We start from the raw sequence: 26,059 nt of genomic DNA, 5'->3' as shown, positions 1-26,059 counted from the left end.
CAAACAACAAACGAAAAGTTCTTGCTCTGTTTTAAAGCATTCAACAATAAAACTTGTTTCTCTCTTTTAATTTTTGATGAAGATTTTGTTTAGATAATGATTTATTTTAGTGTAAAAGGAACTTGCAACACTTTTATCATATTTACCAACATTTTGTTTTCATAAAAATTTCAATGAGATGAACTCGCATCAAAGAACCAAAAATCAAATGAGAGAAACTTTAATAAGGAAACAATCATTTTCATGCAAACACGAGAAAACGGTGGTACCAAGTTTCAGGAGAAGCCCATGGTAGGTGTTGGGTTAGGATAGAAGGCGGTCTCAGACGGATTTCCTGTACAGAGTTCGCAGGTAGATTTAGGAAGAAAGCGGTGAATCCATCCCGGTGGTGAGGTAAGAGTTATCTCCCCTCTCCACACGAGAACGCTACTACAAGTGCTGATTATATATATTTTGGATATATGTTGATAAATAAGGTTTAGTTTCTTTTTATATGATAAAATTTAGTGCACAAACTTACATTGTCAGTGCTTTGCTGTTTGACCAAATTCTGTCTTTTTGCGCTGGACGGTAGTTCCGGCAGATCTCCGAGAAGACCATGACTGATAGACCCTGTGCCTGAATCAGCAGTTTTATTAGTTATACTATCCCAGCTGGTCGTATCCCCATCCTTTTCCTTAGAGCCTCCAGATTGTGAACTCTGTACAGAATATCCGCTATCCTTGCTTGGCATTTTCACCATGGGTTTCCTCCCTTTGCCATATTTTACCAGGGATTGGTCGGTGCCTGGCGCCACTTTCCCAGATTCTACATCTCCATCTGGAAGTTTTCCATTGGGTTGTACAGCCCCTCCATCCTTTTTATTGTCGTCTCCAAGGTCCGATTTCTCCTTCCCTGGTGGTTTCCATTTTGCTGCCGCTTTCGTTGCATTGGCTAATTCTTTTAACGGATCTTTTTCTTGTTTTCTTTTTTCTTGTTCTTCACTTTCCTGTAAATTATAATGAAAGAATTGTGAAGAGAAGTATCTGATGTCAGAATATTGATTCAATACAAGTATGCTCTCAATTAGGAAACCATGTGTAACTCGATATCGTAAAGGATTGCATATATTTGCTATATTAGATGAAATGATTAACGATTACGAAAAAAAACCCCAGATGATATTTGAGATGAAACAACATGATTTATAGATGCATAGTAATGGATAGAAACAATATCTACCTTTCAAAACTTTTACTGCGTACATATTCGGCATAGAATATAGAACTTGAGTTGTGACTTTTGAAAATTATTTGATGGTAACCATGAAGACACCAAGAACATAAAATGGGAATATTTCATTTCTTTAAACCAATAGTAATAATGACTGAATTATGCTTTCTATATGTGAGTATCAATTATTATTTAATTATGTTAGTATAAATTGAAGTAATGATACATCCAAAATAAAAACATTTAACTTTTGTTTTATTTCTACAAAAGTATTAAATATTTTTGTCCTTGTTTGCATTGATCATTGCATATCATTCAAACTTTAAGGAACGTAATATTCACTTAGTTATGAAAATGATGTTTACTATCAAAATGATTGATTATGGTATGATACTCTTGAAATTTACCTCATATATATAAGACTTCAAAATTTATTTTATTACAAAACATAAAAATGTACACGCATATAATTAATTACGTCTTAATTAAGGATAACAAATAAAAACGAAAACAATATATATCATAGTATTCACAAAATGGTTGAAGATTTTCACTACAATATAAATATCTAAATTACATAATGTATCTACAGAATGTATAATTACTGAACAAAGTTAAGCATTACAATTGTATAACATGCACATCTTTTAGCAGTTCTTTTTAAACATATAAGACGAATCATTTAGATATAAACATATATTGCCCTAAAGGTGTTCCGAATTTCAATTTTCTATTGGTCAATTTTCCTGAAAATTAAACCAAGAGAGAATGCAAATTATACAAAATATGTATTTAATTTTGAAAATTTGAAATAGTTTAATTGTATATCTTTTCTGATTTTATATATTGCAGATGCACTAATTAATGAATTATCCGAAATTCATCAGGTAAAATTCCATGATTCAATGAAGAGGCTGCTAAAGTAGGTACATATCATGTATCACTTGTTTTCCATGGCCTTTTAATATATCTGATAAAATGTCAATAAACCTAAGAAATATATTACTACATCTAAACTTTGGGTTATGAATGAAGAATGTTTAAATCATTCATAAAATAATGAATAGCGGAAAAATACCACTGGGACTCACATTGTCTCATATCGAACTCCTTCTTTCTCTGAAATTTCATAATGGACTGGTCTAGTCTTTGATTTAGAAGAGTCTAAATGTGTCTATAGGGGTGAATGAGTTGTTGTAACATTACTATTTCTGTTATAATATTTTTTATATTTTGTGTCATGGTAGTAATTTTATAATATTCTGAATTTCAAATGTATTGTTTGTGATAATTGTCAGAATGGTATACTGCCTTCAAAAAGACGAATCATTTATTGCCTTCAAAACGACTAATAATGTATCTATAATGTAAGCATTGACCTTATATTGAAAGCATAGCTTAGTCAATATGTTAGTGCATTAATCGATAGATAATGCAAGTGCTTATGATTAAACTATGATATATGATTAAGTATCAATAAAAAAACCTTCATATACAAGCCACTATTATATCATAAAAGGCCAAGGGAAAACAAAAATACTAAAGTCCTATATGGGATATCGTATCTACATTAAGTCATAATTTATTGATAATATAAATTAATGAAATAAAATAATGCAGCTAAATTATAGTATGTTGAATCAAGCAAAACATATATCTATAAGTAACAGGCAAAATGCAGGCAGAGTAATAAAGCGTATCTACAATGTTACATATTACAAAAGTTGTATTCAAACTACATCAACTATGTAACGTATTGGTCTAATGGAATGAACGATTTCTGATTCATGTTCGATATTTTTCTATTTTGGTTAACGATTATGGTCAATATTTAATGCATACAGATATCAATATTAACATCTAAAGATAGTTAAATTCAATCCTATTTTGAATTTTCCATCTCTCAGTTGTTTCAGAGTTTGGGCATGCTTTAGGAAGACCTAATATGATGTGGCGCTCATTTTAACAGAATTGATATCTTACAACTATAATGTTTAAGTTTGTATTTCTTTGCTTTTTTGCTGAATTTTCACCACGCGTTAAACAAAGTCAGATATAAAACGTTTGATGTAGAAAAGCAGTAACAATTAATTTAGAAAATATGTTATACGTTATGCAATAAATATCATTCTTAAAATGGTTCTATCGATAGGCCAGGACTTAAATACGTTTTAATTTAAAGAACATTGTAAAAGTACAATTTGAATTGCTTTATGGGAATATAAATTTTTCAATGGAACATATTAAAGATGCTCCACCGCCGACAGAGCATAAATGATATTCATTATTTAAACAATAATTTGTGTATACTCGTGTATATGTATGTCTAATTAACACAAAAACAATATGAAATAATTTATTTTGTCTTTGGTGCATGCGCAATCAGTACTTCATTCCATATAGGATATAGTGCCACGGAATTTTTTCGGGATGCAATTAGTTATTTTTCTTATTTTTAACTTGAAGTAAAATTAGAAGCTCAAACTTTTCAATGTTGGTAATGGTGTAAAGTAAGTAACTTTTGTAACTGAAGAAAAATACTAAATAGTCTTCTCCTAATTTTGATAGTGAAAAAATACCATTTGTCGGCGGTGGAGCATCTTTAACATTTCTCTATTCTAGTTTTCTATGATTTTTCATGAAACATTATCTAAAGCCTAGACGTAATCCTCAGTAAGTATTCTATCGAAATTTAGGCAAATTCACGATATAAGACGAAATATGTATATTAGTCTATTAAAATGAGCGCCATTGTTTGATACACAATGTAGAGAGACAGAGAGAGTCACGATAAAGGGACTCTACTCACCATCCTATGTCTACCCCATACTCTTCTCTGTGAAATAATCACCAGCTAGAAGTTAATCCCTTGGCATATAATTCAATTATGCTTGTAAGAAGCACTTTCATTGGCTTAAATTTTACTTTGCCATGCAATAAAGGAACAAATGAAATGGCGTCGCCGCCGTTTGTAATGTTTCTTCTGATTGACTGAGAAAACGACGTAACAACTTAATAGGAGAAAAAAAGAGTCTCAAAATGAATTTTGAATTGATTAGCTGTAGTGAATCGAATTATAAGGATTTATTGGAATAGATATTTTCATGTTACGGCAATATAAAACAATAATCCGAGTGTTCTATCAACGCAAACTGCTTTGCGGTTTATAAAGTACTCAGAGTACGCTCAGATTCTTGTGTCATATTTCCATAACATCAAAAATCTATTCAAGTTCATCTTTAGATATACATGCATATAATATGTAAATTAGAGGAATTTTAATTTATAGGTGGCACCCAGAAAGCTCAGTGCTTTAGCTTAATAAGTTTTAGTAAAATATGTCTTCATAAACAAACCTTTCGTTTGGCATGCGATTTTAAAAGCTAGAATAAAGCAAAATAAGAACAAATATGATCTATTTGCCAAATGTACAATCGACCACAAAGGTCCTGTAGACCAATATATATATACTTTCGCGGGTACTAATTTCGCGATTTCGCAATATTTCATGTCTGAAGCTTTAATATCTATATATAATCCAAAAAGCTTCCTTGTTTACATATAATATACATTTAAAAACGTTTTGTGAGCTTCAAACATGAATTTTTGTATCACCTGTTTTGTGTCAGAACTCCTCGAAAAATTGATTCAATCAATTTATTGATATGTTAATTTTGCTGATATCACTAACATAGACCTTTATATATTCACTTGGCAATAATATCCAATAGATATTATATAAAAAACAAACAAAAGACGATATGTACACATGCATTGCCAATTATCTATATGTACAGAATAACAAAAAAATTCTATCAACCTAGAATTGTTGCAGATTTGATAAGGTATATTACTATAACCTAGAAATGTTTTGATAATATATATTCCTGAGATGTATGAAACTGCTTGGAGAAGAGAGTGAATGATGATCACGAAAGTGCAATTTATCTAAAGTTCAGTGGAAAGAACTATAAATGTGTAATCTAAAAAACTTTGCAGTCCATGATCGAATAGTGTATTCTCTAAAACTTGATAAACACGAAAAACATTTAATGGCTGTAATCTACTAACTATTAAGCAACATAACACATATTTATTTAATTGTAAAAGCTAAATAAAAGGAGCAGCCATTTTCCCAAAGTTCCTTTCATGAAAACAAGTCTATTACTTGCAAACTACAATATCGAAAATGAAATTGGTCATAGAAAAAAAAATAGTAAAATAATACAATACCGCTTCTGTGGTGACCGCCTCTTCTTCATATGCCATGGCCACGACGGCCAACATTAGATTAATGAGATAGAAGGAACCAAAAAACACAACCACTATGAAGAAAGCCACGTTGAAGGGTCCGGATGCTCGTATCACCTACAGGGAAAACAAAGTTCAATGTCTTTCAAGGTCTAAGGTAAACTTATCATATCCGATTTGAAATGAAATATGCTGTAGATACGATAAAATATTGACGAAATATGCAAAGGTTGAAAATAAATAATTCAGATTGATACGGAAAACTTTCATCTAGGTTTAAGTAACTAATAACAATAATTAGCAAATGAATTATCTAAGAATTGAAATTCCATTGCATTACTCAAAAATGTAAAAATAAATATTGAGATCATTTTTCAAATGGAAACAATGATTATTTTATTGGGGAGCATGGGTAAACTATAGATACAACAATTTACTTTATCAAACAATGATAGCTAGGTTAATGTGTTACACTTTGCCGTTTGACAACTAAAACTATGATTGTAACTAACAAACTAAGCCAGTTCTAGTGAAGTTTTACCTTGTTGTAACAATCCTCCCAAAAGTCCAGTGTAATCAGCTGGAAGGATGAGAGCATGGCCCAACCAAAGTGATCGAAGTTGGTGTAGCCGAAGTTTGGGTTCTCGCCGATGTCAACCATACAAGTATAGTTGTCTGGACATTTCCTGAAGAGATTTTTTTTTAAATTATATTATTTTCAATGTGATATTATATTGATCTCCCGATAACATATGAAAGGACACCAGTTTATAGAATATTCAACAGAATGAAGACGAACAGATATAGACAGATATAATCTAATCTTCCAAATATCAGGGAATGACACTCAAAACAAGCTTGATTTCTCACAAATGATAGATTTGACTACTGCCATGCTTCATTAGAGTACACAATTGTATACCAGGAATTGTGATTGTGTGTTTGTTTTAAAAAGCAACCTTAAATTACTATATTAAGAATATTGCTAGTGCCATATGTAGTGTGTTCTATATTGCAATATGAGACGAACTATAGAAAAATACAGATATTAAATAAAGAATTCCTTTTAAAAGATGGGGTTTTGTAGCTCAACTCTAGTGTAATTTTCAAATCAACATCATTTAGCAAGACATCTTACTCAAACGTAATATTACTAATTATGATCGAATTGTATAAACCCCTTTATACTTATATCCTTACAGTTGCTTGCTAAGGTTTTTTTTCCATTTTGTATACAAGTAAATGCAGCTGGTTTTTGCTTCAACAAAACTCATTAATGAGGTATATTCCAGAGATACAATATCATGCAGATAAAGCCATCGCAAGTGCATTACCATGCTCATTCACTCTTATGATAACATGGAACGTTTCATTGTAAGCATTTTATATAACGTTATGTTGTAGATGATATGTGATTTTCTAAATTATGTTGCAAGCTTTCTTTAACAATAGGCATAATTTCTTGGTAGTGGCAAAGACAAAAAGAAATCAATGATAAAATTCCTATGGCAACAGTAATGCTGGAACATATGCAATGTATGTATCAGATATCAGTAAATAGCAAAACTGCATGTGCGTTCTTGGCTTTATAAAGTCTGCCATTCTATTTATGTCCCCAGAGAATTATTTTTACTAAAGACAATATAAAGAAATCCAATAAATCAATTGTAGAAGCCGTCACTAATTAAACAATTAGGATTTTTTTTATTGGTTATAACCTTATGTACTATATATGGCAATACGTGAAGACACAGCATTTGTCCTTTGCATAATGCTTTTCTACACAGGTGGGGCAAATCAATATCATACTCTATTGGGATATTGAGGATACGAGCCTCTTGATTCAACTTAAGTATTCTTATAAAATCACTGCCATAGATTCCAAAGCAATGTTTTATCTCAAGGCTGCAATGAGGTGAAGCAGGTATATGACCTTCACAGCAGACTATAATGAAGAGCGTAAACTATATTTGGATTTTGAAAGACAAATTTAGTATATATGTAAATTACAGTCTTTGAAGGTTAGAAAGACTGAGTAAAATAATAAAGTATTATAAAACTTGAACCTGACATTCTTCCAATTTGCATATCACGTGGGTTAATGGATAAAAGAACATAAACCAGTAATATATCTTACAATAGCTCTGTATGGATAATAAGTGGATATAAAAACGTTTTATGTTCAATCATGGTCATTTAACATATTCACCACTGATATTTCATAATAGACTGTTCTAATACTTGATCTAAGACAGCATAAATGTATGGTCAGTGGTGATGAAATAAAATCTCGTTCTGTATAGGACAGGGACACTGGAAAGACTGAGTTAAAATACCAACAGCATCAACTTAAATATTCTACCAGATGACAACTTGATAGCACATAGATAACAGCTACCTCAAACAAATTTTCAGAGACAGGATAAAATATTTGAATGATATTTGTGCACTCACCCTGAACCGGATGCGTTACCACATATCACATAGTCACCATCTGACTCGTACCAATTCGCTGAAAAAGAACAACAACAAAAAACTAAAAATTTCTGTAAGACAAGAGCCTACTCCCGTTTTTAAATCGAGATAGAAAATGATGGAAAGGGACGGAAATATATGTCAGCAACTTAGCAGTGGAAGAACAACATGATAGTATGAAGTTATCCTAAGACGAAGTTTTTCACATGGTCTGGCTCCTGCCGTTTGCCAAAGTTAATTACGGATGAAAAAAGGATGGATCTGTCCATTGCATTTTCTGATCAGTGTTTCCAAACGTTTTATTTCCTTGATTTCTACCTTAATTGGTACTATAAATTATCTTACAATAAATATCTTACAATGTCTGACATTGTTTGACCAATGCAACAACATGGTAGAAAAATGGAGAAAAAAAACGATATCAAAAATGTTGTATGCTTGCTTTCTTTCTTGTTGTTATTATTAAGAAAACCAAGGTTACACGTGCTATCAGACTTTTTGTTTCTTTTTTTCCCACTTACATGTATTCTTGATCCAGGCGTCATATTGAGCTTCTACACTCATGGAGCTTGTTGCTACAAATTCTGGCAAATTGATGACACATTTCTGTCGTAACACTCCCTTGTAGATTTGAAGCCCAAATAGAGCAAACACCATCAGACAAAAGGTTGTCAACATTATTACTTCAAGGAGTAGTTTGAAAGCTCTCAGTAGTGCATTCACTATAGTTTTTAGCCCTGAAATGGACAAAAACACATATTATTAATGGGTTGATCAGTACTTCATCAGGTGTGATCTTAATGTAGATGGCAACATCAAAAGCGAAAGTGGTTTTATGATGTCAACTTGAGTTTCATGAGACTTTCTTGATGTCGAAGGGAATAAAAATTCAAATTGGTCTGGAGCAAAGTGTGACCTAAAACTTGGATTGAATTTGATGATCTTTTGTCTAAATTGTAAAAAACACTTTGAATACCCATCAAAAATTCTGCCATTGACACATAAGTTAATGATCTGAATAAATTCTTTTATTCTTTATCAATCAATCAAAAATCTAACTATTCGTGCAGAGCTTTTCTCAGAGACAAACATGGTATGTTGTGGACAGCAATTTCATTCAACGTTTTGAGCTAATTGGAGAGACTGACAAGGCTTGAGGAGTATCTACTATGAATTTCCATGAAGACTTAAATGTCCATTTTCATGTAATATACTAACCAGGAACAATGGAAACCGTTTTTAGAGCCCTAAACACACGGAATGTCCGAAGCCCCTGAAGATTTGCCGCTCCTCCTCCAGGCGATGCAGCTTCAATCATAATTGTTACATAGCTGAAAAAAAGAAAGAAGGCACCCATTAGTTATTATCCCAACTGTTTAGGCTGTGTAGCAAGAATCCCCTTTTCAAACCATTAAATATCGTAAATTAGATACTTTTCTTCAACCCTAATAAACTGTTTTTTTCATTTTATAGACAGTATTTTTTTGCTATCACTGTCAAAAATTAATCATATCAAATGTAAACCGATTTCTGTAATCCTACTATCAAAACTATCATAAATATTTCAAAATGATTCTGTACTGCGATAATGTGATTTTAGTTATTTAACTTAAGAAATTGATGATTCTTAATTCAAATTTTATCTTAATTGAATGATATCATAGGATATACAATTTGAAAAAATGGCAAAAAGAAAATATCCTTTTTTATTGAATTTTATTATCTAAGTGCATGTTTATAAAAGTCTCTTTGAAGTAAAGTTTGGTTAACCATTGAGTTTAGCTAATTTGGCAACACTTCAATTCATTATATATACAACGGAGAATAGATTATAGGTACAAATAGACATATACATAATAGGTGGTGTGTATTTCAATGTGATTTTTGTTTTGTGTTTTAGGAAATGTAAACAGGAAGATGATCTTGTTGACCACGAATTAACCATATATTTATACGGACATTGGAATCATTAAAGAGAATACACAAGCTCATTGTTTATTCATTAACGACACTTATCTCTCATTACAACTCTTAAAAGGCCTTTATACATGTAATAGGAATTACTGAGATTCCTGTATATATACACATTTGTCAGTGTCAGCTAGGTGTTAGGCTACCCTGACACTCTACTCCTCTGATTCATTACCCGAGGTAACGAATACTCAAACTAGAATTAATAATAAAGCTTGGCAGTCAAAAAATAGTCCGACAGGTAAATGTTAACTGTATCGACACAATCACTATTTATTGCTGGCTAAGCAATTCTTCCATATTCAATTCCTGCTCATGTCAAAGTATTGGGGACATTATAACAAGGATTTATGGTTCTGGGGTAAAAGATATACCCAGAAATTGAAGAAATAAAAGTTATGATTTTGACAGAATTAAGTTTTACAGTAAAGGATGGCCAAATCATTTGAGAAATAAAAGTTTTGATTTAAGGTTCTGGAGTAATTAAAGGACTGTCCAAATATTGACTAGGATATAATGTATTCTGATGTAAAAGGACTGTCAAAATATTTGGGATATAGAAATGAGGATGTAATATGATATTTGGGCAATATAAACTACATTGTGTTTGGTTTTCAGTATGACAAAAAATGTATATCTGAATAACATAGAAATGATAATTATATATATAAGCATGCTATAGCTCTAGTGCAATTGGATATTGCAAATGCATGGCAGGTTATGTTGGTTTTTTTTCTGTGGAGTATTGAGTCACAAACATAACAATGTTATAAAACTACTGTCTGCCCTAAAGTAGCCGTCACTAATTATTCATGCGAATTCTGCCATAACTTTCGATTTTCATCACTTAATGTCTACGTTAGCCAACCAAACGGGCATCAATAATTTCCACACATTAAACAGTCAGATCAATATACACAATAATTTACTGTATATATATGTATAGGATTAATACATTATATAGCCATGTAGACCATGTTCTATGTTTATATACAGTACCATGCAATAAGTATGGAAACAACGTAATTTTGGAATTGGCTCAAGTGCTTTTTCTTTTTTTACATTTTTCGTTGTTGTAACTTTGATGAGGTTTGCCATATCTGATAGCAAAAAAAATTGCTATGGTTTAAGATAAAAATCCTTAAGTTTATTTTGATATGTAGTAGATAATATTTTCCAGTTAATTGATTGCAAAGATGTCATATTTTGAAGATAAAGGTTAAATTTTGTTGACGTAATTTTGGAAGGGCAAAGAAAGAAATGATGTCATAAGTTATATATATATATATATTCTAAAACGGTTTAAAAATTAGATTATAGACAAAAAATAATTTTTTTATCAAAAGGAAATTCAAACTTTTTCTTTTATCCGGTAAAATCTTTCTGCTATTGAATGACAAACCCCAGTAAAATCAAAATTTCAATAAAGATGAAAAAGCTGACTCCAATAGGAAAAATGATGTTGTTTCCATGCTTATAGCACATACTGTAGGATGAAAAGTTAAGTGTGTTTACTTAAACTCATTCACCCCTTAGATTTCACCTGAAATTTCACAATGGACTGCTCTAGTCTTTGATTTAGAAGAGTCTAAATGTGTCTTCAGGGGCAAATGAGTAAAATCATACGGTAGGCTTCTGGACTAAATACATCATGCATATATTCAACTCAAAAGCTTATTAAAGTTATCTCCCTTTTAAACTTTTAAGATGCTTTACATCAAAAGGATTTAATATTATATAAGGGATTGCTTGTCTTGATTTAGAAAGTGATACTTACGCAGAAACTATGACTATAAAATCTAGCCAGTTCCAAGGATCTCGTAAATATGTGAACCTATACAATATAAAACCTCTGGCTAAATTTTTCACAATCATTTCAATGGTGTAGATGCCTAGAAAAACAAATCTGAAAGAAAAAACAAGAAAAGATTGTTAATAAATTATTGGGGAATTTCAACATCTTTTGATAAATAAGCAATAAGGTTGTCTTATCAAAATCACAAATAGTTAACTCATTCTCCCCTAAAGATACATTTAGACTCTCCTTAATCAAGGACAAGATCAGTCCATTATGCAATTTCAGGGGTGAATGAGTAATGAAAGCTATGTTATATACAAACTGACATGTATCAATATCATATTATTATATTTTATGTTTTTCTTTAAAAACAATAACAATTGAAGGTTTCTGTTGAATAAATTATAGGTCTGTGATTTTGTTTATAATCTGAAAACTATTTTCACATTTTTTTAAAAATTAATTTTATTTATTTTAACAAAATGATGATGGAGGGTGAAAAGGAAGAAATTGAATTATTTCACTGGAAACTTTACTTAAGAATAATTAAAAAAAAATTGACCAAAAATATATATTTCTAATGCAATGAAATAAATTGAAACTTTACTCATAGTGCCCTTAAAGGAGGATCTTAAATCTTTTTGACCAAAATATATATACCTAATGCAATATAATAAATTGAGTTATCCCATTGTAAAACTTACTCTGCAGTTTCAGCAGCAGGTGACTTATGCATGGCTAGAAAGATACAGTTCAATAGAATGGTGGTAATGACTAGGTAATCAAAGTATTGATTGGTAGCTATATACACAGCTAGCTTCCGTAGGGGGTTCCAAGGAGAAAGGATATAGAACGCCTTCGTCGAGGTGAACCTGTAGATGAACTTCTTCCCAAATCTCGGAGCTATTGCAACGAAAGTCTGTAAAACAAAATAATATCACATGAAATATTGGAATTAATTAAGCATAAGCTAGAATTCTCAACCAGGAGTATCAAAGACCAAAGTTTTTTGTTATTTATACAATAATTTAAGATTTTAAAGGGCAGTAGGATAAAAGAGAAAAAAAGAAAGATTCCAAATAGGAGATTACTGAAGAACTTTTACATGTATCCACAAATAAAACATATATAGATTTATATTATAATTTACATGTCTTTAAAAATTTAAATTGGTCATGCAAGGTGCAATCTCATTTTTTCTGGGAATATTTAATAGCAATGGCAATTACACCTGGCACATGTGTGTTTGCAAGCATGTGGTGCATGTAGCTATTACACCTAGCACATATGCATTTATGAGCATGTGGTGTGGCTATTACACCTGGCACACCTTCGTTTGCGAGATGAGATGAGACTGGTCAGTTTTCCATCTTTGCTATTATAGAGTTACCTCCCTTGGGGGTAGGTGTCCATTGTGATGTCATTATTTTGTGTGCAAAATTCACGTCGCTTTCTTTGAAAAGTATGACATTACGCCCGCAAGAATCTCATTAAAATACAGATCCTTATTATCACTGAGTTAGATATGAATATTTGACAACATCCCGTTAGGGATCATGTCCTGGTGACCTTTGGAAATGGCCAAATTAAATTACTGCTGCCAGAATCTTGAATGCGACTTTAAGGGGACGAAATAGCTTGAAAAAGCTGTCTGGATTATGTTTGTGTACGTAGTCAATTCGCCCAAACAGCACAACAAAGCTTACTGTATACTGTATATGGGATGAAATAACATCAATTGATGTAGCAATGTGTAGAAAATGCATTGGATCTGAAGTACACGTGGTACAAAGGTCATCCAAACATGACCCCTTATGGAATGTTGTCAGATCCTCTATTGAACAAAGTGGTTATAAGAATCTGTATTTCAATCAGATTGCGTCCGCAAACACATGACGTCACAATCAATACCTACCAACAAGGGCAGATAACTCTGTGATATGCAACTACAGAATACTTACCATTGAACATGTCACTACTGACTTACCTATATATTCCTTGATGGCCATTATGTCAGATTCCTAACAGTATCATATCTATAAACACTACTATTGTCTTTTTATTCTTATATTTTGTTTAAAATAAAAGTTTTTATATTTTGAAATTACTTTGAAATATTTTATCAATTTGAACAAACATTGTATGAATTCAATAATTTTTAACTGTGTCTCTCAAAATGAAACAATTTTTTTATTTGTTTAGATGAAATGTAAACATAGCTAGTCTCTCTACAAAACATATCTGCTCACAAATTGGCTATTTCGTAACTACCAGATTGTCGTCTTCAGCCCTAATTGTGGTAGTTTTTATCTTTGTCTTTTTTAAATTTTGATTTAAAAAGATAATGGATAGTAGAAATAGTACATATAAATGAATTCCTTACACATTATAAATGGAAGATACTTTCAAAATATATTGAAACTGGTTTATAATGCTTTACAAACTGAACCTATTTCCTATAGTCACTAGCAGATGTTTAGACTTCAATAACCTCCAAATGTACTAGAATAAGTAAACTCTTTATCAATACAAAGGCGATTAGGAATCTGTTGTCATGTATAATTAATGGATCTAAAACATAAACTTTGCTAACATGCAGAGATGTATGTAGGCCTTTATCAGGAGATCTGGATCATGGACACACTAATCAGACCGCTGTGGGAAATATTTCTTCTTCTAAACTATTGCAAAAATGTGAAATAATGATATTGCAAAAGAAGTAATTCATCAAAACAGCAAAATGGAGAAAAAATTTTAAGAAAAAAATTAATTCACAAATGACAAAAGTACCAGTTATTAGCAGTGTTCTCCCTTAAGGATTTTTTCCTGCTGGTCCTAAGGACTGGCTGACCCTAAAAGTTACTGGTCCTAACTGAAAGTTACTGGTCCTTACGAAGTTACAGTTCATCCTTATAGTTTTAATACAAAGTTATAGTTTTACTACCAAAATATGATCTGCATATTCGCTTTAGTATTGTAGCCTCTTAACAAAGTTGACTGAAAACCAGAATAGAATCTACTACAAAAATTTGTTTTGTACAGTATATGATCTTCCACCTTTCTACAATTCTACTGCCATTTTTGTTTTGTATATCCTCTATATCTGGACCAAAAGTTCCCGGTCAAAGGACCAGCTACATGGCAAAAATTGTCTGCCCAACTATAAACTTGCTGGTCACGGGCAGACGGACAGGCGTTAATTTTGAATGCTGGTTATTAGAAATGTCTGTTAAGCAATACGTAGAAATTTCTGTTGAACATAACATGATCTGACTCCATCTGATATTTGACAAATGGGAAGGGATATGATGGGATGGGACACACTAGGATGTGATGGAGCAGAATGCAAATGAGCATCGTCAAAATTACATGACTATACCACCCCTCCATATAATAGCATGTGCATGACAAATTGTTCCAAAATTATACTTATTAAGATAGTTACAGCACAGGCCATTGGCTCTATAGATAATGGACACCTTGTAGTGCTGTGTATTACACATTATATGGAGGTTTCCATATATTTATACATCGAGCCAAAAGCCTGTGATTATGGATACACAATTGTAATGTAATAATGTATATATTTATCTAACAAGGAATTAATTGAACAGGGTATTATCAAGAAAATCTGAGGTGAAAGCTAACGTAAGCTTGTAGCACACTCACCCCTAAGATTATGTAAATGATTGATGTAGTGATGTTGGTTGGTGAACCAGAGAACAATAAACATCTCCCTGCGGACAGATGCAGTCACTTATATACCTGGGAACAGTTATACAGGTGGTCAAAAATGTGAGGTCAGTAATTACCCTACTCTAATCAATGTTTCTGACTTTAATGATCTGTTTCTCTGGTCAATATCATGGACAACACATAAGGCTCTTGTTTCTCTATATAATCAATCAGTCCGGCCACCTAAGGCATCGGTCTCAGAGTGAGACAGTCCAGAAGTTCAGCCAAAATAGAACTGACAGTCATGTATAATTGTTTTGTTGCTTGTTAAACAATATCAACATGCAGAGATTGTAGCCTTCTGAGATATTGTTACCAAAATCATTTTGAATTTTAAAATCATTATTTTGATATGCTGCTATCTGACAAATAAATTTTCTTTTAGTCCTACAGGAGGCCAGTTAGTAGCAAGTGGTTGCGGTGTTTCGACACATTATCCTTGGCCCTTCATCTCTGGGTTCCAAGTTTGAAATCTTTATATGGGATAGTTGCTAGGTACTGACCAAAGGTCTGGAGTTTTTCCTCAGTTACTTTGGCTTTTCCCCACATCCTAAACTGTATGGTCATTTAACAAATTTTCAGTTCTTGGTTCAATATTATTACATTGTAATTACAATGGATATTTTGTTTTTGAAATCTTTGACCATAATCATCATAGATCAAATAAAGGAGATTAATTATTTCTCATTAATATATCTAATGCATGATGGTATATAATACTACACATTATCTCGTGGATTACTTCAGTATGTAGTCACAGCTAATGCAATATCTTTATGTTGTATAATTACAAAGTAATGCTATATACCATGAATGAGATTTAAACCTTTCTTTTATATGATAACAATAGCAAATTATTTCCCTCCGGCAAAATTCTTTTTAAGCCTAAAAATGGGCAGTGTTTCAACCTTGACAGAATAATTCCCTCGGGTTGGAATATAATTTCTTTAGCTAGCTTAAGTAACCAACTTCAACTTTTCAAATCCAAGATGGCTATATGTACCTGTCAGTCATAGTGTTCATGGTTGGTGCCATAATCATTTAATGCAATAGGCAAAAATAGGGCCCTAGGGCCTCCAAAAAAGGGAGACAATTCAAGTGATATTATTTTGTTTTTGTTGGAATTTCTGTAGTGGTATATAGTAGAAAGATTACAAAATGATTCTGGATCCTCTTTTGCAAATAGAATTTTTTCTATGCTCTGTGAACATTACAAAAAAAATAAATAAAAGTTTATGCAATGTGCCTGCTTTTAATGAATTCAAGGTCACCAATACTATGAATTTAAGGTCACCAAAACTATGAATTTAAGGTCACCAAAACTTTGAATTTAAGGTCACCAAAACTATGAATTTATGGTCATCAATGCTCAGATGACTTCAATACATCAGAGATAATCTGCGGATCTGAATTTTAAAGTCATTACTGAATATAACATGACATTAAACATACAATGAAATGTGCACATATGATGTGTGACTATTTAGCTATAGGTATTCCACAAACCTGATAACACAACAAAGTCTGGTTTTTTTTTCAGTTATAATTATTTTAACTAAAAATGATGACTGATATAACTGTTGAAATGATACAAACAATTCTTTATCTTGTTTAACAGGTCAACTTTTAAACAGACCTAAATTCAGTAACTTCTTTGAATGACTGGTATGTTAATTGTACATGCTGATTATGTGAATGATCGTGACAATGAAAGGTGTTACACTTGACAATTAGGTAACAAATGCTTTGTACTATCAATATTGAGGACATTAACCTTCCCTATAATTACCTCATGTACATGTAACAGAGACTTAAGATCTGGTTCAGTTCATAGCTAAATGCAGTATAAATGGAGTTTTAAAACTTCTACAAAGTCTATCTAACCATGAGGTAAATTGTTTAGACTTATCCATGCTTTTCGTTCCGAATGATTTGTTAAAAACTATTAGCATGAATTCTGTATTTAACTCCATTTGGCCTCTGGTGGGTTGCCCATTTTTGTAGTTACATATATGTCTTTTGTTGGAAATAATACAAATTTATAAACAATGGAGCAACGATTATTCGGAACGATTTTGAATCTATACATGATTTTAAGCCTGAACATAGATAAGAAATTGATATATAATAGTCCTGGGCATGTGGTGCTGTTCAGGGGACTTTATCAAGGGCAATATTAATTTTACACTATAACCATTGAGAATGGAATAAATTATTATGAATATACATATCAATTTATGAAGACTATTTTTGCTTATGTCTCTATCAAGAAATCTAAAAATAAGACAAGGTTTTGATCTTGAGAAAACAGACTCTTCATATTACTAAGGTATACATAGACTTATTCAGTATTTACATACATGTACCAATTTCAAGGTATAGTATGTAACTTAGTACTCTAAATTGATCCTTGTCTTATCTATAGATACCTGTGTATTGCGGTATAATTGTGTGGCATTTTCCATAATAACTTATATAATCCTGAATCCTGGCAGCCATACTGGCCAAATAATCTGGTCCCAGTGGATATGGTTATTGGAACAAAGTTTCATTTTTCAGAAAAAAAAAAAAAAAAAAAATATGTGAAATAAATGCAAATTATGTAAGTTTCAGATCAAAGAGAAACAGAATTGTGTATGAAAACAGCAAGAAACATTATTTATTTTTAGTAAAGTTTTAAAATTTAAAAAGCAACCTGTGCTAAATTACATCTTTGTAGTTCCCTTTGTCAAATTGCTTATTTACATAGAAAAATAATAAATTTTCTAGTCCAAATATCTATCACTATTTATACTAACAAATAAGAATTATTTACATTTGATCTCTGAAGGACAGTTCCTGCTCGAAACACCGAAATCGGAAGGTCAAGTTAATTATGGCAACACTTCATGATCTATACGGTAGGGCTGGGTAAACAAACACTCCTTTTAGTCCTTGTTATGAGCCTTCTTTTTATCAAAAGACTACACTGGAAAATATCAGATTTCAAAGGGAACACTGGTACATGAGAATGATCTGTTATCAGGTTTAAATTAAGCCGATCTAACCCACTGGTATTAGGCCATTATAATCCGTCATAGAATATATTGTGAGGTTTTAAAATTCACACTTCATTAGCACGTACATTAAACTGGTACATGACATAGCTTAAACGTTAATTATTTGTTTGTGAAAAAAAAAAACACAATCTATATTAAACTTTTTTTTAAAGAAATGATTTCAGAACAAATCCTTATAAGCATTAAATAGAAAATTTCTAAAATTTTCATAATTTTTTTCCCCAAGTTCTTTCTGAATATAAATATCACTATAACTGTATTCTTTCTTTTCTTTCAGCTCAAAGATTTCTGCATACCATGATAAAAAAGCTCAAATAATTTTGATAAATTGCTTCAATTCCTATCTTTCATATACCAAATTAAATGTTCAAATTTTGTTTCTGATTTGATATTCTTGTATGTTATCTTTTTATCTAAGCCTTGCTAATGTTTAAGATGTGTAATGGGTTCAAAACCATATTTTATTGTTTTATGAAATCTGAAATTGCGCAATCTGAAAACAGTCATCACTCAAAAATACAGCTCTTTCAAATAAATTCTGCTTTCCATGCAAAAAAGTGTAGCTTTTAATCAATGTTATTGGTTAACTGTCAAAGTGACATGAGGGGAGATGTATTCAGAGTGTTTGTGAGTGCAACCTTGACAGAAACAAGTAATGAGAGCGCGGCGTAGAAATTTTATTGCCTAAATATTATCACTGCATGGATGTAAAATCAAGAAACTTTATGTTCTTTGGGCTACTAAATAGCATTGATGTTGTGTTAAAATACTGAATAGACATACATTAACAAATTGTCATGAAGCATTGAATAACAAAATGTAAAATTGTTTGTGGGAATGCCCTTGACATTCATAAGCAAGTCCATAAAACTAGTTTCATACAAACATGAACAAAAATTGTAAATGGCCACCCGAAGGAGACATAACTAGATTTATGAAGCTATAATGAAAGCATTTTCAGTGAGTGAAAATTTTGTTCTTGACTAGTACACATTTTTTTTCTATTTGCTAGCTGTGTATTAATCAATATTGCAATTAGAAACTGTCATAATTATGCACATGCTGTACCATAAAACTTGCCTTAGAGACAACCTCTCTATAACAACCATTAACTCACTAACCCCTTAAAACACATTTAGACTCTTTTAAATCAAAGACTATACTAGTCCATTATGAAATTTCAAGGGTTAATAAGTTAATGCAACCACTTTCTAAAATACAATTGTAGCTAATTTCATTGACCTGTGTTGAAAGACCACCTGACTATATAGACCACCTGACTATAGAGACCACCTGGCTATATAGACCACCTGGCTATAGAGACCACCTGGCTAGAGACCACCTGACCATAGAGAACACCTGGCCATAGAGAACACCTGGCCATAGAGAGCACCTGGCCATAGAGAACACCTGGCCATATAGACCACCTGGCTATAGAGACCTTCTGACTATATAGACCACCTGGCTATAGAGACCTTCTGACTATAGAGACCACCTGGCTTTAGAGACCACCTGACTATATAGACCACCTGACTATATAGACCACCTGACTATAGAGACCATCTGGCTATATAGACCACCTGACTATAGAGACCACCTGACTATATAGACCACCTGACTATAGAGACCACCTGGCTATAAAGACCACCTGACTATAGAGACCTTCTGACTATAGAGACCTTCTGACTATAGAGACCACCTGGCTACAGAGACCACCTGACTATAGAGACCACCTGGCTACAGACACCACCTGACTATTGAGACCACCTGGCTATAGAGACAATATTTTTCTTTGTTATCATTTCATTGGTGGTCTACAATACTGTAGTTTGACTACATTGAAAAGTGTTTATATTGTAATTAGGTAATGATATTATTGGTTTTTAATATGAATAATATTAAATATTGTAAACATATTTGAAGTATTTGTTTGTGTATTGAATACACATCATAATTTATATAAACAGTATAAGTTCTTTTGTCCTGAGGGAAGTTATTTGTTTTGTATATATGTTGTAGATACAGTTTCCCTGAGGTAAGCTTGACCTATTACGTGAGTTAGTTGAGCTAATTATGTATTAGAAGTTTATAATCAAGCCTTTGGCAATCGGATTTAAAGAGGATTTTATGGTATAAAGCATGTATGCCTGAGCTTTGGAAATGTAACGATAAAATATATGATGTTGATTTTAAACATGACCATCAGATTAACATGCTAAGTCAGATTATGAGTTTAATTTTTTATAATTCAACTTTGAAATTGCTTTACAACAGGTTATAGATTTTCTCTAGGAACAACTTCAAAACCATCCAGGAAGAAGTTTATGAATATTTAATTGGTTTGATTAATAATCTTTTTTAAAGCTAATGTATCCTGTCATAGCAGGATTATGTCAGAGGTTGAGGAAATCTGGAGTATCCAGAGGAAAACTATTGACCTACAACCTGAGTAACATGCAAATGTTGTGAACTCTTAAACTCCATAGTGGTTGACTTAAATTTTAAAAATTTTCAGATTTAAACCTTGGTGCCTTTGCACTTTTGAATTTATGAGGGCTGCAGCTGCAACAACATCTGTCAGGTTCTTGTTAAGAGAAGCTTAAATTTAAAAATTAAAAGTAAATTGAGTTCTCTTGCATTTTAAATTGTTTTTGAGTACTATTATAGTAGCATAAATCTTATATAGATTAATTGTTCATCAAGATAGCAAACAGTTATATACAGGGCAAAAAAAGACCCAGCAATTAGATTAAATTCAATAAAGTCACTTTGCCAAATTATAGTATATAGTTTTGCACATTATGATTATGAACATTATTAATTTGTATTACTGGTATCTTAACATTTATTCTACAATTTAAACCTGAGAAATGAAGCTATTTACAATTCCCTAATAGAATTTTTCTTATACCTGATAAACATATGATTTAAATGACCTGCCAAGCTTATTCCACATGTCGTAAAAATATGCAGCACATCAAATGAAACCATTGGCTCCCCATCATTAAAACTACAACAAAGATTTGGGATGTGCATATGATCTGTGTGTCACAAATTTATTGCTGGTCGAATGACAGCAAAGGAACAGGCTGGGTTAGACATTCAATGTACAATACAACAACGGTTGTTCAGGATGCAAATAGTGATAACAAAAGTATGTTGTTGGATGTTGATACCGGGAAATTCTTGAGGCCGGGATACAAGCCGCCGTTCCATTACGGCTTTTCCCCTGTGCTTTAAAACCCCACAAAACTAGCTCTATCACCTATAGTCTCGCATTCATAGTAACAAATGCAACTGCATCTATAGCAAACAGCCTTCGCATTGTTACTAGGACGTCTCTTCATTATGTAATGGCGATTTACATATGAGTAAATCATCAGTCGACTCCTATGAAAGTTTTAAACACGACTACTGTTAGCGTATCGACTGTACAATAGTTTAAATCTGTTCATATGAAATGACATGTTTGACTTATTTTGGACCAATAAACCAGCCGTCGTGTATTTATGTATATTTGTTCATATTGAAGAATGGTAACATGCAGTGACAAACATGTATATAATGCAAGCCTCTACCTTGATCACAGTCATGTGATCAAATACGAACGACAAAGAGTAGGACAAAATATCGCCGAAGTATAATACAGTTTGTTACATCCTGTTAGTTAGTGTTAAAAACTATACAGAAGATTGAAAATATGTTTTTCACTGTTGTTTACAAATTCATGTTGGCATTATACAAAATGTATCTATTGTGATAAATAATATTGGTAATGATATATATAAGCCTGTCATCAGAAAAGAAAGACATATTTTAAACAGAATCTTTAAGACATTAAGTGCCCCTATATTTGGTCCTATCATTTAGAACATTAAATACTTGATTTTTTATTTTATCTTGGGTTCTATAGCCTTATTAAGATTCAAATTAAGGGGAGATAATCTATACATAATTGTCAGAAATTTAAAGCTAAAAAAGTAGCAACTTTAAGCTGAAAAAACATAAAATACATTAAACACACAGTATAATCAGGTGTATTTGAAGTTCAAAGAATTGGAAGATGTATCAAAATTGAAATTTAGTAAGTTAATGGTTTGACCTTATCGGTATAAGTTCACAAATTGCAAGAAACATAAAAAGAAAACAATTAATGTATCTTTAATTGAAAGTGCAATTAAAAACAGATAATAGTATTTTTATTACACCTTCATGCTTGTGGATCCCATTTTACCTTAAGTTCTAAGTCCTCTGGCAGTTATAAATTATACTCTAATATGTTCATGGCAAACAAAATTGAATGGGAATGATGTTAATTTTATTTTTATGGCATTTTTCTTTAAATTTCCTTCTACTACATGTTATAATGTTAGGGATGGGATCAACATTTATCTTTAATGCCTTATCAGTTTATTTGAATTTGTCCTGTGTAAATGGAACATGATCAATTTTCAGAAGACATTTATAAGATTTTGAACTTTACATAGCTAGCTAGTGGCAAAATGTTCACCTTTAGATGTTTATAGGGAACATTTTTAAAATATTGATACAAGCATCAAGAGTAAACATCACAGACATTGTAAACAGTATTTATGAATAGTGCCATACGTTATTATGAATAAACCTTTTAGAAAATTTAAAAGTTTATTCATCTTCTAGATATATTAAAGTAAATTTACACTTACCATAATATATGTCAATGTATAAGAATAGTTACCATTTCTTTTGTATATCTTAGTGAATGCAAATGTACAAAATAATAGCACATTCAAATTATAACCAAATGTTAATCTCTGTATGTGGCAGACATTCCCTTTTTAATTGGATGTATGAAGAATATTTAAGTTTATTTTCTAATAAAATAGACTGTCCTTCAAATCAATGATATAAACTGCCTAACATGATACAACTTCATAAAATTAGGACAACTTCTCTGATCTCAGTTTCAATCTAGGGGGAGATAATCAAGCTTTAAAACCAATTAGATTCTTTCTACTGATCTGATGACCACTCAGACACCTTCAATTGATTGACCAATCAGCTATATTATTATCTTATCATTCAGCCAATCAGATTAATGGTGCTGATCATTTGTTGCGTTAATTGATTTTGTGCTATACATCATACATATGTTGCATTTTCAATCAAACCTAAAAGATTACATGGTAATTCATATTTCAATGTTTATTATGTAAGCAAAAACAGGTGTCGTATTATGATGCCATATTGTACTATTTTAGCATGTCTGCATGAATTCTACAGGGCTGTTCTTTGTCAGACAGTACAGAGAATTCAAACAATTAACAGCTAATTCTCCCATTACATCATATTCAATTTAACATACCGAGCGACAAATAGTTCTAATAATCATTAAAATAAATATGTTATTAGACTTCCTTTGATCCGCGACCAAGTTACGAAATAGGATCACTCTAAATTGTTTTCTACAAATTACTGACATAGTTGAGACTATAATGCTGAAATAGCTTAATGTCTGAGTCTATATCCAGACAGTTTTTTGAAAACATATAATTATTGAGTAATGAGTATCAATTTATTGTACATGATATAAGTAGAAGATAATAAATTAGGTTTAAGAACAAACTGCGATATTTTGATTGGTGTAAATAAAATGTACTAGCTGTATGTGACTGTCATTATTTTTTTTAGATAACAGAATTTAATGAAACACTTCAGGTCCAGTGTCAATGATCAAATTATCTCCCATGTTGAAAACTTTTTATTTAAACAAAGATACAAAAGTAGACTAAGCTTTTATCTCATTTTTAAATTTTCTCAGAACAGGGGTTAATAGGTTTAATTGCTTTTTACACTTGTACTAAATTCAAAAAAAAGAAGTTCCTTGTCAGAAGAAATAAAATTTCAAACGTATGTTTTCATATCCTGTTTCTATATACACTTGTAGTATAATAGATTTAAAGTGTATGCACTCCTATCCATATTGTTGTTTATTTGTATACAATTATCTGATTTCCTCTTGCATGAACAGTTCACACATGCATACACTTTTACCAGTAGTAAACTCATCAATTATAGAAAAATGGTCCTTTGTCAAGGCTGAAAATTTGACATTTGTAAATGTCATCACTTGGCCACAAAAACGTTTGTTTACAACGTTTGCTAATATTATGTCTGTGTTATTAAAAATCATAGCAGGCAGATAGATCAAGAGCTGCTGTTGAATTGTACCAGATGGTATCATTTAGCTATGCATGCATAGTTGGGTGATGAAATCATGGAATAAAACCTGAGTTCCCAAGAGACAGCCTGCAATCACGAAGGTAACACGTTACAGGTTTTATTCAATGTTAGCTGAGAAAAATCAAGAGTTCCTTTGAGAAAACCAGAAACCAGATAGGCAAATTGTTAGGTTAAGGAAAGTCAGAGTTCTAGAGAAAAACCAACAACTTTTGGAGCATACCTGACAACTAATACACACAGAAGTGATGTTGCTGAGGCCTATATATAACTGATCCAGAAGGAAGCTAAGCTAGGGCTAGTGGTAGAATTTTGAGCAGTGAGCACCTTAACTACATTAGTGTACTTTTTCTATAGCCATCATCAAGAAGGATGTGATTAGTAAAATAAGAAATGAACGATAAAATTCCACCTTAGTTAGATCTAACTTGTTATACAAGTGCATGTGTACCTATTTCTACCAATATTGAGTTATCAGAACCTTAACCTACGAAACCACGAAAACCCACAGATATTTTATTTTCATACAGTTTTATTGCATGAAAATCATGATTGATGCATAAAATTAAAGGACCTTTTTATCACAGCAGATCATCCAGATGAAATATCAAATTTTAAAATTTGTTTTCTTTTTAAAATAAAAAATTTGCATATAACTCTATTGAAATATAACCAACATATTTAAATATTTAAGACTTGAATTCACATCCTGTTCCAATTTCAAATTAAAAAACCACCACATTTTAATAAATCATTGAGGATCATAACACATCATAACCGTTCATGCCAATAAACATTACCGAGAACATTTTTGCAGTATATTTAAGAAATATGGAGCCAATCTATCGCTAACACAACCATATATATGTAATCCATGGGAGATTTAAATGCTTTATTCACTTCAGGATTTCATCGGTTTAAGTTCTCGCTGTTGTTTCTATAAACATGCCACTGGGATTTAGGTTTCGGTTAAATCACATGTTATTGTTCAATAGTACACATGATCCTGAATATTCCGGAGTTACGTCTATCTGTAGCAGGCACATAGGTGTACGCTGTTGTGACCCCTATCACAAGTTACCTGTAATTAACAATTTACCTGGTATGCTAATGTTAAGTCAATGTTGAGATCTTTTTTTTGTTTATATTAGCATGAATTTTACGGCTAAACAGCTAGCAGGGTTAAAATGGGTGCATGTAAAGGGAGATAATTTTATCGTAATATCAATTTATAACCAATACATGCTGTTTAATCTTAATCAATTAGGGGGGAAAGTTGTGAGCATAGAAGGAACAAAATTATTTAAAACCTTTTAAACACTTGAATAAGGTTTGAGAG

The 26,059-nt window shown here is 31.6% G+C and overlaps 1 protein-coding gene across 9 annotated transcripts in view; it reads right to left on the bottom strand.

Annotated features, from left to right (window-relative positions):
- The window catches only part of LOC138333755 (sodium channel protein 1 brain-like), a 91,909-nt gene that overhangs the window by 24,690 nt on the left and 41,160 nt on the right, over positions 1-26,059 (bottom strand). For 6 of the 9 annotated variants that reach the window (XM_069282322.1, XM_069282321.1, XM_069282327.1 and 3 more), the window contains 10 exons: positions 12,412-12,626; positions 11,687-11,815; positions 9,157-9,269; positions 8,460-8,675; positions 7,918-7,975; positions 6,005-6,149; positions 5,446-5,580; positions 4,569-4,595; positions 4,022-4,048; positions 521-988 (listed from right to left, as the gene is read on the bottom strand). In XM_069282322.1, the coding sequence (XP_069138423.1) occupies positions 521-988; positions 4,022-4,048; positions 4,569-4,595; positions 5,446-5,580; positions 6,005-6,149; positions 7,918-7,975; positions 8,460-8,675; positions 9,157-9,269; positions 11,687-11,815; positions 12,412-12,626 (1,533 nt within the window). The remainder of the gene's footprint in view (positions 1-520; positions 989-4,021; positions 4,049-4,568; positions 4,596-5,445; positions 5,581-6,004; positions 6,150-7,917; positions 7,976-8,459; positions 8,676-9,156; positions 9,270-11,686; positions 11,816-12,411; positions 12,627-26,059) is intronic. The other 3 variants (XM_069282330.1, XM_069282324.1, XM_069282329.1) reach the window with 3 other exon arrangements.

Source organism: Argopecten irradians, chromosome 10, assembly GCF_041381155.1.
Source record: "Argopecten irradians isolate NY chromosome 10, Ai_NY, whole genome shotgun sequence".
NCBI lineage: Eukaryota > Metazoa > Mollusca > Bivalvia > Pectinida > Pectinidae > Argopecten > Argopecten irradians.
This window is presented reverse-complemented; position numbering and strand designations above follow the sequence as displayed.